Source organism: Sus scrofa, chromosome 11, assembly GCF_054392235.1.
Source record: "Sus scrofa isolate SSC_HxYL_T2T_F1_AM1 chromosome 11, Sscrofa_HxYL_maternal_Yorkshire_Landrace_v2.0, whole genome shotgun sequence".
NCBI classification, from domain to species: domain Eukaryota; kingdom Metazoa; phylum Chordata; class Mammalia; order Artiodactyla; family Suidae; genus Sus; species Sus scrofa.
The window spans coordinates 58,359,260-58,371,527 of NC_139393.1; the positions used below are offsets into that span (position 1 = coordinate 58,359,260).

The 12,268-nt window shown below is 31.3% G+C and overlaps 1 protein-coding gene across 50 annotated transcripts in view; it reads right to left on the reverse strand.

Moving 5' to 3' along the window:
• Nucleotides 1–269: 269 nt before the first annotated feature.
• RBM26 (RNA binding motif protein 26) overlaps nucleotides 270–12,268 on the reverse strand; it is an 83,046-nt gene continuing 71,047 nt past the window's right edge. For 16 of the 50 annotated variants that reach the window (XM_001925971.6, XM_084982048.1, XM_005668491.4 and 13 more), the window contains 3 exons: nucleotides 10,650–10,763; nucleotides 7,118–8,981; nucleotides 270–3,535 (listed from right to left, as the gene is read on the reverse strand). In XM_001925971.6, the coding sequence (XP_001926006.1) occupies nucleotides 8,892–8,981; nucleotides 10,650–10,763 (204 nt within the window). In that variant the 3' untranslated portion in view covers nucleotides 270–3,535; nucleotides 7,118–8,891. Of the gene's footprint in view, nucleotides 3,536–7,117; nucleotides 8,982–9,374; nucleotides 9,557–10,649; nucleotides 10,764–12,268 lie in introns of those variants that run through there. The other 34 variants (XM_084982068.1, XM_084982061.1, XM_084982067.1 and 31 more) reach the window with 9 other exon arrangements.

A 12,268-nucleotide genomic window follows, 5' to 3' on the forward strand; every position in this document is an offset into this window, starting at 1 on the left:
ATAGAGAAAGTTCCCAGTCGTAAAAAGTCAAGAATTAGGGGTAAAAAAAGTAAGGAAGATTTTTGTATATGTGTGAGAAAAGCAGTCTTTAGGCCAAGAATACTTTGGTACCAGAGAGAGAGGAAGAGGCAACACAGAGCCATTTCTTCATATAAACATTTTCAGAATTCTCAACTATGCAATGCCCAAGGGCTGCAAATTTTCCTTTCTCTTCTATATTAATATAACTGATGCAAAATGCAGGACAATTTTAAAAAGTTAACAAATGCTTTTAGTAAGACTATTTTATTTAAAAAATTTTCAAAATATAAAAATAATAAACATTATGGATATTTAACAAACAAAACATAATTCAACTATAAATAATAAAAATGTTGACAACCTCACACAAACACGTAATACTATAAACATTCTAAGCATACAAGAGTAGTTTTCTAGTTCAAGTTTTACCATTTTCAGTTCAAGTTTATTATCACTTTAAAAAAATAAACAAAAAAAGCTGCTACAGCTTAACCAATTACTTTCGCTCCACTCAAAGAGCAGGGAATTTTTCCCCCATGCCAACACACATTCGTGAAATGGGATACTTATGGGCACAGGTATTAAAAACTGGAACAATCCAGTCTCCAGACAAGGACTCCTTTGGTGTTTTAAGTTTCAACAATCCACAGAAACTGAGTTCAACTAAACCACTATTAAAGGAAATCTTGTGCCGGACATGTTCTGAAGTAATATCACACCCCAAACAGGTTCAGGATTCTGAGAATCAAAAGTAAACATCTATGAATGCTTTGCTGATACTTAAAAATTGTATCCTAAGAACATTCACTAAGGTGCTGGAATGAAGTCTTGCAGATGTAGAAAACAATCTGCACATCAACACAAAAGTTGTAGAACGTAAATAACATACCTCTTTACAACTCATCAAATGTTCTATAAATATTTAAGAATTACCCTGCCTCCTGTTGAGTAAAAGACAGATAGGAATTTAAAGAGAGCAGGATTATACCACATTTTAGGACTAGAAAAGCCTTCCATTTGACATGTGGGAAAACTAAGCCATGCTGAACGTATCACTTTTAAATTCTGGCCAGATTAACACCGTTCCTCTTATCAAAAGCACTAATGACAAACTGAAGAAACTATTTCCTTTTTGGGAAGCTGGGCACAAATTAGTGTACGGTCACTCTGCATATCGCTAAATTATGGGGTGTTTCTAATAGGCTGGGCTCTTTATCTGACTCACCACAGATCACTTTTATAAGTACGCTGCTAGATTAAGTCACGAGCAATCATAGATTTAAGCCTAGCAAAGTTTGGCATCAGGTTCAAAAATGATATTGAAAGGTTTTGTAGCACCAATGACTTTTTCCTAAGACACTTGAGGGGCTGCATCACTTTAAAGTATTATTTATCTTGTAAACAAGACCAAAAATATTCAATTGATCTGTATTTTGAGCACAAATATTTATAAACTCTATTTTAAAAAAAAACAAATATAGCATGACTAGGGCAGCTAATACTGTAAAATCTAAGTATATTGAAAAATATAAAAATATATAAAAGGCTTCCATAATGCAATCATGCAGAGGTAAACTGCTTCATTCAATTACATAAAGTGATTCTGTACAGTTATCTACACACAGCTCTATGAGAATCCCTTTCAGGAAAATGAAATAATGAAAATCCTTATTTTTAATTAATCAACATATGGGAATTTAGATATGTAACTAACTTACCAGATCTCACAGCGATTTTCAAAAAGTGCAATGATCTATCTTAATGAGAATCAAATCTCGACTTCTGATTCCCAATGGCATGTTCAATTTTGCTTTGCTTTGTTTTTAATTTAAAAGCAAGGGAAAAAAAAAAAAAAGGGAAGACAAAATAAAACTGAGAGTGGTGGTACGTGATCCACATCCACTAACCAGCCAAAACCGTTAACAGAGTATGGTCTCTTCAGAGAATGTTCTTTGGGTTTTTAAACCTAGTAGATTAGAACTATTCTATTAACACAGGCAGAGACTCTTTCCTTAAAAAGAAAAAAATACTGAACTAATCTGGAAAAACATTTGTGAACTCTCTGTGGCTATTTGTTAGTTTGCAAATGTGAACTAAAACAAAAGTCTAATTTTAAAAATGCCTTGTACTGTCCCCTGAATTCCAGAGTAAAAAACAAGTGGAAAAAAAAAAATATGCCTGTAGGCTACAAGGTCATAATTATGTTAAGAAGACCTTCCCAAATACATACTCTTCCTTTAAATCAAGCCTTCATGAACCATGCTGTTTACAACTAATGTGAATCAAAATAGATAATTTACATTGTGTCTGATGTGTTCGTTCTTTTTTTCATGAAGACAAATGTGATGCATACTCAAGAAAAAGTGCTTGCAGAATAGTCAACTTTGCACAAAGGGGTGAAAATATGAGCATGGCTGAATGGAACTTAAAAAAACCAACATAGGAACAAGGGTGAATAGGATCAAGTATAATTTGGACTTTCAAAAGAGTTGCTATCAAGTCTACAGACTTCTCAAATGCTAATGAGAATCTATGAAGGAATACTAAGAAATTAATTTTCTGAAAACTTTACGGTGCCCTTTATAAAGAGGATATTTTGGATGAATATTTAGAATTAAATTTAATCACACTTTATAAATAATTCCAAGCCATATTGCTTATAAATAAATAATATGGACATATACATTTTAAGACAGGAAAACTACGTCTTTAACAATGTTAGACACACAACACCATTTCCCCTTGCTTTTAAGATTGTCTTTGATGTCTTGGTTGCAAGTGAGGAAAATAAGGAAAACCTACATAAATTAGACATTTTACACATATTTCTCAGTATTTATAATCCATAGATCATCCTGTACTACTTGAAAAGCAAATTATTCTCTTTGTTGATTTTGAAGAGTTAAGAAGTTTAAAAAAATTATTTGGATAAATGACCTTGGCAATGACTTTAATTATTTAGAAGAAATAGGCAAGTTATTACCACGTGAAAAAAAGTATTTTACCACTGTTCAAAATTAAGTGACTACCCTAATTCCAGATGTGTATCTTAAAATCCAGAAAAATTAAAGCCAAACTGAGGTTTAACTTTTTAATCATTTTCTTCATTCTAAATTGTTCATGCTAATGAACAAAGCATCATGGCTTTATAGATTTCCTAGACACATTTTCAACTTGACTGAGACTAAAAACTTATGTTAGGAAACCAAGAATGCTGTTTGTTTGTTTTTCCCCTTCTTAGGGAGTTTAAAAATAAATGGCTATAAAGGGGAGAAAATATTTAAGAATAAGGTCAGACAAAGCACACTCAGATTTACTTCTGGACTCAGATGTACCCTATAAGAACTGTAAAGATAAAATGCTAATTATAGTACATGTAAACATCTATTCAAATTGATAAGGGGCAAACATTAAATAATAGGATGATATTATTATAACAGTCGTCTCCAGACAGGAACAGGATCTTGCTGTTGTAGTCACAAAGCTAAATTCAGGCAATGATGATCTCTCTCTGCTGGAAAAAGAGAAGATTATTAAAAAAAACTCTGAAAACAGTAAATAATCTAAAAACTGAATCATACCATACACTGATCTCCAACTTTTTTTAAACATTAAATAAAATCTGAGAAAGGAATCAAAATTAAATTGTGGATGAATTTCACAAAGGATCAGCTCTGAGTTAAAATGATTTCAATAAAACCTCTCTGCATCATGCTACACTTAAACATTAAGCTGCAAAGAGTCCACAGCTCTACAACATTGTTTGATCAAAGTCTGGGGTTAGTCAATATGATAACTGACCACAGAGTAAATTTTTATAGGTGTGAGGTGCCAAAATAGTAACTAGGAAATCATGAACAAATTCCAAAATATTGCGTATAAAAATAAAAGCAAGAACAACTGTCTCAAGTTTCCCAAGGATTTCAAAGTAACTGTAAGGTATATAGAATTTCCTTAAACTCCATGTGATAACCATTTCACTCAATCACACTATATGACATAAAAATACTATATTTGAAGCACAATAATTAATAAATAAAAAGGAACATATAAAAATGAGAGTGTCTGCATACAAAGGAAGACCAACTTGGATGATGGGGAGAGGAGAGAAGAAATTAAGTAACAGGAAGGGAGGGATCAGGAAGAAGCGAGTATAATAAATTGATACAAAAAAGTAAAATAAAAAAGGCTTCCAATTATACTAAATAATGAGCACATAATACTGATAAACTGCAAGGACATTAACCAAATCAGGAATTTTCTACTGAACAAGTATGATGTTTTTCATTAGAAACTACTGAGCATGGCAGTTATGTTCACCAAGGTTTCTTGTTTTCTTAGTACTTTTAGGTAGCTATTTTGGAGGATTACATGCTGTCATCTGATAGGTTTACAATGATGAGAGAGAAAAAAAATCCACTCTTCTCTAAGCGTGTATACTGTATACATACCTTAGAGCAACTAGCCAGTTCAAGAAGTTAATAAGAACAAGGTTAATTCCTGAGATAACCTAATTAGCCAGAACTTTATATAGGACATTTTTGTTTTAAAAGGCTAAAAGACTTTTCATAAGGGAAGAAAAAAAAAAGTTTACAAATATTTGTATAAATTCTTGAAGAACTAAAACTAATTCTCTATAGTTAGATGAGACTATAGGTAAGGGGAAAAAAAAGATAGAAAATATAGATTGATAAAGTCTACATAAAAATCTAAAATAGCCATTGATATTTCAATATACCAAACAAGCAACTTTTTGCTTTCTTTTTGTAACCCTCAGAGCCAGTGATTAGTGTTCCAAGTAAGACTGAAAATAACAGTCCCCTTAAAACAGTTCTAGTAACAAGAAATTTCCTTCAATTAGGCTTAGCCATGCTTTCTACAAGTAATCTGCTAAACAGTGAAGTCTTATCTTTAAACTGCTGTTTGATACATTTGATCATATTACAAAATAAAACAAGAGCTATGGAATACTCTCCCATTCATGCAACATGATTTCATTAAATGCCTGGGTACTGGTTAAATACTAAAATTAATTTTTTAATGTTACAATTATCCAATAAAATTTAAAACACTTAAGACATAAAATGTTAAGTGAAATATGTAAAATGACAACTCAACCATCCCTTGAAGTAATCCTAATCAATCTTTTAATCAGTAATATATAATTTCCTTCATTCTTTTGCCTTTAAAACGTAGCTGCCTACATCTCAATTCCTTTTTCATTCCCACCTCAGCCCAGATCTGTACTATAGCAAAGAACTTGTTAGGAGGACTGCAGAATTTAAAAATGTGTCTCACACTTTAGGCAGCATATTGTAATAAGGAAGAACTTTAAACTTTGAGTTTAGAAGTGGAAGGAAAAGTTCTAAGTAGGAAGGGAAAGTGGTGAGTACAGAAGTTAATCTATACTTTTTATACATTAATGGAATTTGTGTAGCAAAGGCAAACATTTGGGTACACTACATACAAAATGTGCCAAGACACATAATATGAACTATCATAACCAAATCTGTTGTTTCCTCTGATAGGATGTTAGAAACAGCAACAGCAAAAACAGGTAGGGAGAACTGATATAGATATTACACCGTTTTACGTTAAAACACTAATATAGATTGATAAATATAGATTGAGGGAAATTAAAGATGTGAAAGGGACCTTAGAGATCATCTAGTCCAACCCCTTTCATTTTACAGACAAGGAAACAACCCTGGATAAGTTAAGAGACTTGTCTAAGGCCAGAAAGCCAGTTACAGAGCTGGGGACCAAAAGCTAAATCTCTTAACCCTTGTCCAGTACTCTACACTAGCTCACCTTTGGATATACAAAATTAATGGGATGGACTAGATTAGTAGCTCTTGACATTTCTATTCTTACACACTGATAGAAACCAAAAGGCTGTTTTACTTCTCAAATAGACTATATTTAATACTCCAAAACATTTAATAGCTTGTTAATTGTTATGGTTATCCCACTAAGGCTACATGTATAGTATTTGTAATCCCACTCACTGGTGCAATATTTAACTGTATCAATTGTTTAGCAAAATGGTCCCAATGACTGAGAAGACCTTCAAGAGAGATTTTTGGAAAATTGATAAGAATTAACAAGGGAGGTAATTGTCACTCCATTATTGGAGATTTAAATATGCATTCATTCATTAATTCATCCAACAAACATCTGAATGCCCACTATGAGAGCTAGGCTTGTGACAATCACTAGAGATAAAAAGATGAATAAGACATGGTCCCCTTCCTAGAGGAGCTTGTAATCTAGTGGGGAAGACAGACATATAAACCAGATAAATTGTATTACAACATAAGTACTGTAACAGAGATATGAACAAAGTGCTGCATTAAAGGGAGGGTAAAGGTAAAAACTGGCTAATGACCAAGGAGTTTACTAATTTTGCAAAACGACTACCACAATTACTACAAACACAATCTCATGCCCAATCAAATAAGGAGGTAGCAATGTAGATTTTTTTTTTTTTTTTTTAAGTTGGCACTGAAATCAGAATGCTTGCATTTAAATCTAGTCCTGCTACTTAGTAGCTGTCACTCTGGGCAAGTCATTCCATCTCTATTAGCCTAAGTTTCCTTATCTGTAAAATGGGAATTAACAAGAAATTTGAAGGGATATCTTAAGTTTTAAATGAAACACATGAAAGGACATGTAAAGTACTAGTATTTATAAACATATGCATTCGTTTTAAAAATCTGAAGCAATTTAATACTAAATAAGTAATAATTAAATCATATTAATGATAATAAAATATAATCATGGACCTACTAAATGTTGCTAATATATTTAATTCCCATACTTCAGGACCTGATTAAAACATGCTTGTCTTCTGATTCATTCAAAACAATATGGTATAAAACATTTTAATTTTAGGTTACTATAGAATTTAAGCCTAGGGAAAATAATTAGCTTTATATGCATTTAAGTAAATAGTATGTGATTTCAGTTACATTATAATAAAGTTTTTACAATAATTGCTAAAATAGCACACTAAAATTTACTAATCAAATTATAAAGCCAAAAATCAGCATGAAGATTTAACTGGCCTTTGAAAGATTTTCTTTCTTTATAATACCTGTTTGGTGTAAAGAGAAGAAACGTGAGCCTCTGCCAATTTGGCATCTTTCACGACTACTAAAAAGAAAAGAAAACAAACTTACCTAATGAATCAGAATAGCACACAGTCAACATACAAGAGACTACATAAAAATATATCATAGATCTAACTATAGTAAAGTTTTGAGTAAGTCACTATTTTGATAAGAGAAATCTGATTCTGAAATTTTAAATATTAATATGTGTACCAATTGCAAACCAAAATATTTCTATGAAATAGTATTACCATCAGGAACATATATATACAACTGTAACACTAAGTGTGGGAAGAAAAGAAAGAGGAACAGTGTCACCAGTTGCTCCACTGGCAGAAGACTATGGTGGTAGAATTAGTTGTGATTGTGAGGAACCCAGTATGGGAAGAAAGTGATTTTTTTTTTTAATGTGACTTTTAATATAACTACTATACTCTCAAGAATGATAGAAACACTTGCTACCAAAACGATGAACTGTAAAAGATAAATATGTTATCTCCCACCCTCCACTCTACAAAGAATGCATTTATTTCCTGGAAATTGCTGTATCAACTTTCAATGATCATGTTCACTTGCCAGAGAAATCCACTTAAAAATCACAATACTGTTGCAAATGTCAAAGATTTTTTTTATACAAGTATAGGATATGCACACTTAAAATATCAGACTGGAACACTTACCAAACAGTGTTTTCCTAAAGTAGTATCTATAGTACATTTCTTTATTCATACATCTTCAAATGGTCAAGTTTTCTTTCATACATCCAAAATGTAATGTGATGTTTTCTTATTCACCAAATGTTAGCTCTACTTGAAGTCTGGTTCCAAACTAATCAGCCTGCTTTTAAATTTTAAGACATCTGTTGAAAGTTTATAGGATCAAACCAAACTGAAGTGGTATAAATTTTAAACATTGGCTTGTACATTATTGTAAAGGTACCAGTAACCATTATTGTTTTTGAGAATAAGTTAGTGATTATAGCTCCTTTTTTTTGTGATCACTGGGGGGAAGGGTAGATCACCATCTGGAATGGTCTATTTAACTTTTTTTTTCTTTCTTTTTTTTTTTTTTCTTTTTTTAAATCAAGGAACATTGTCTTTTTTTTTTTTTGTCATTTTTTTTCTTTTCTTTTCTTTTCAAGAGACCATTCCACTTTATTTTTAACATCTGAATGCATAAGGACTCAAACGCAAAGCAGTCATACACCGTTATCATTAAAACCCATATGTAAAATACATACACAAGTCCAACAAAAGGCTAATACATAGTAAAGCCTAAGCATACTACTATGTAATAATTATGAATACATAACTTGGAGACTTTAGTTAGAGTACTATGTTATCTATTCATTTTTGAAAACATTCATTAAGATTTTAAATGCAAATTCATTCCTTATTTGGAGTAAAACAAAATCCTCTAAGTTATAACAAGTATTGGTCATTAAGTCTTCATATCTATTCATTAAATTACAAAGAACCCAAAGAATTTTGTAATGTTCAGTAGAAGTATGTAATAAAAACATTGCATATGTTTCTAGTGTGATGTCTTTAGCAATTGTTTACTGAAATAAAACGCAAACATCAATCTTTCAAAATACAGGATTCAGAAGGTAGTTTTCTTCTCTTTTGTCTATTTGTGAAATCCATCTTCATCACATTTTTACCAAAAATTGTTTTTACAAATATGTAAAAGTACATTAGGTAATACTAATGAAACACAGGTAGAGTTCTAGCATATGCAGATCAATGATCAGTCAAATCATCTTCTCCAAGAGCGAGATTCATTGTCCTCTTCTTCTTCATCATCATCTTGAAGTAATGAGTCATCCACCAAAGACTCTTCCTGAAACTTTAGGTTAAAATGCATTTAGGAATTTACCCAAAAAAAAAGAAAAGAAAAAAGGTGACACTTTTAAATACTGATTACTCTCAACAGAGTCGAATACAAAAGGTATTTCTATAGTTAGAACATTCAAGAAATAAAGAAAAGCAACCTTCATCCACTCAACAGCTTCTCATTACTATCTATTCTATAATTTGCATCAAAGAGACACTAATGAAGTATCATTTACATGCTGTTTCTCCTGCCTCATTTTATCAAATCATGCTATCTTCTATACCTACAAAACATTACTTAGTATCTTTTTTTTTTTAAAGAAAACATCAATAAGTTATCTGGCTTACTGTATGGACACTAAACCAACCAATTAATCTGAATAAAGTCTATTAATATTTATACTTCTTTTCTGCTGTTTCTGCTATATGTAACAAACATTTTCTTTTATAGCATTCTTTTCTTCTCCCCATTCCCTTCATAAAAGCTTCTCAGACTACTTTTTCAAACTTTTTAAAATACCTAATACCAGGAGCTCTCCTGCTTTTCTCCCCATTCAATTCAAACTCATGGAAGGACAAAGGTATAATCTAAAATATAAAATGACAAATCATGTATATGAGTTTCAAAATACACATTTTATTCTTGCATTTGACTACGGATATGTATAACAGCCTTGAATGCTCTTCAAACAAAATGAAGTGCCATTATAAAAATCTAACCAAGATAAAACATGGAACCATTTAGTTTTCCCACCTTACCTTCATTTCTTAACTTTCTCAACTTTTTCCTACAGCTTATTTCATGTTTAAACAAAACAGAGTTGCTTACTTTTAGGTTTTTCGTTTCAAAGGGCTTTTCCCACTTCACTGTTCTTTATGATCCCACCTCTCAACCACGAGACCTAACTGCTGTTACCCAAGAAAAATGTACTCTTCCGAATCTATATACCTCTGCCATTTAAAATACATCTCTCAGCTACATTCCCAGTCCCAGCTCTTGGTTATGAAAAGCTCTTTTATCACTCAGGGTTCAGCTCCACTGTCACCACCTCCTTCAAGATTCTTCTGAAAAGAAACAATTGCTCCTTCCTCTGGGTTCCGGAAACATATTGTTCAAATCTTTATTCAGCATATCAGTCTGCCTTTTGTTTTAATTAGGTTCTTATGTGTTTGTCACTACCCCCTTTTCCAGATTATAAGCTCCTTGATGATAGGGACCGTGTCTTATTCATTTTTATGCCTATCAAAGTATCTACCACATAACAGCCATTCATTCTAATAAACTAAAATGATATGAATTAAAATGAAACCCAAAATGTTAATAAAGCAATTGAGTAGAATATATACTCTAAAACTTAAAATATCACAAGATTTCCTGTGGATAAAAATCTAATGAGTAATTATTATCTTCTAAGAGTAAATGAAAACTGAGATATATATATATGTATATATATATGACTTTCATATATATATGACTCCTCATATGTTCTTTTTGGATTAGCAATCCACAGTTCTCAGAAATAATACAGAAAATTTAAAGTTGTCTGCATTTATCTGATATCTCCTGCCTGGAAGATGGCTCAGGAATAAAAGTTTTATGTTAAAATCACAGTCATAATACCACAATTTATATAAAAATGTAAACATTTAAGGGAAAAACAAGTGGAAAAAAAAAACATACTTCCTCTTCATCAGGTTCAACTTCTTCTGTTTCAACAGCTGAAATATTAGTTATTGGTTTATTCCATGCCAGTTTTAGATCCTGCCCTTTGAAACGAGCTCCATGAACTGCAGCCTAAAACAATTAAGAACACTGGAGTATAGAACATTTATAATTTCTGAAGAAAAAAACTGAAATGGTATAGTACTTAATATTTAAATTAAATTAGCTAAACACAATTTAAGACAGTGGCCTATTTTTGCTTTGTGGTTATTTACTTCCCTATTTACTTTTACTATTCATTATTGTAATTTATAATTTATTTTTTATTGTTATTTACTTCTAAAGTCAGCCTAGTGATTCTAAATTCCTTTAAAAAGAAAACAAGAATAATTTCTCATAATTGAGTAGAGCTATTTCACTACTGGCCAGTATCTGACTAGAAGAACCCTGTCTACATGTCCATAGTACAATGATAATTGCTACTCAAGGCAACCATCTCAAGCACTTCAAGATCCTGGCTGTAGATATTAATTCTTGTTAATTTACAAATGGCCCATGCAGTAACTAGAAACCTTTAACGAATATAAGAATAATTTTGTACATGTAAAGTATTTTTAAATTACATCAAATAATAACAAATATCATAAAATATCTGATGTATCATTATTACAAAATATAAATATCTCAATGAAGAAAAAAACCAAAAACCCCAAACTTCTCTATTGAAAACTAAAGTACTTCCCTTCAAAGTTTTCAGAATTGCATGTGATAACAACTGAGTAAATACTCAAGTCTAAGTACTTACTACATTAAATAGCTGGTTTAGAAGCAGTGCTTTCAAATTAAAGTCATGTGAACTAACAAAAATCAATGTTAGCATCATACCAAAATAACTCAGAAAAGATTTATAATACAACCTCAAAGTACACCATAACGTGAAATGTAGAAACAATTACATGTTCAACTGACATCTGAAATAATATGTGTTGTGTGATATAAAAGTCCCAAGTATAAATTTTAAACCTGCACATACAAATTTATAATTTTAAAAGGATCTCATGCCTAATAAAATGCGGCTCAGAAATTTTTAGTCCATGGCCCCATCATGCCATACAACTAAAACTCTTTCAAGTACTTATATATTAATATTTAAGTCCAGAAACAAACTGTAACTTTTCAAAGCTATAAATGTTATATAAAAATACATTCCTGTAAGGAATTCCAATTGTCTCATGCAAAATGTCCACTCATTAAAACTCTTGTTTTCATCCAGCTAAAAAAAGCAAAAAAATTAGTGACATTTTCTATAGTAAGTTCTTCCAAAATTTTTATGACCTAATTTTGTAAATTTCTATATTCAGCACACACTTCAACTTTACAAAGTGAATGTATAACTCTCTAAAGGTTTAATTTTAAAAGTATTTACTGAATGCTGCCATTCAGTCTCTGTTATCCTATTTAGAAAACACAGGCAGAGCAGATTTAGTATTACTCAAAGGGCCCTAGGATTTTCAGAATGGTAAATAAGCCCTGGCTTCAAATTAAAAATCACCATCTGCATTAACCTAACAAGAGAGTCAGGCTGACCTTTGAAGTTTGAAGTCAGACATTTACTTCTGTCTAGCTAAGAATGTCCA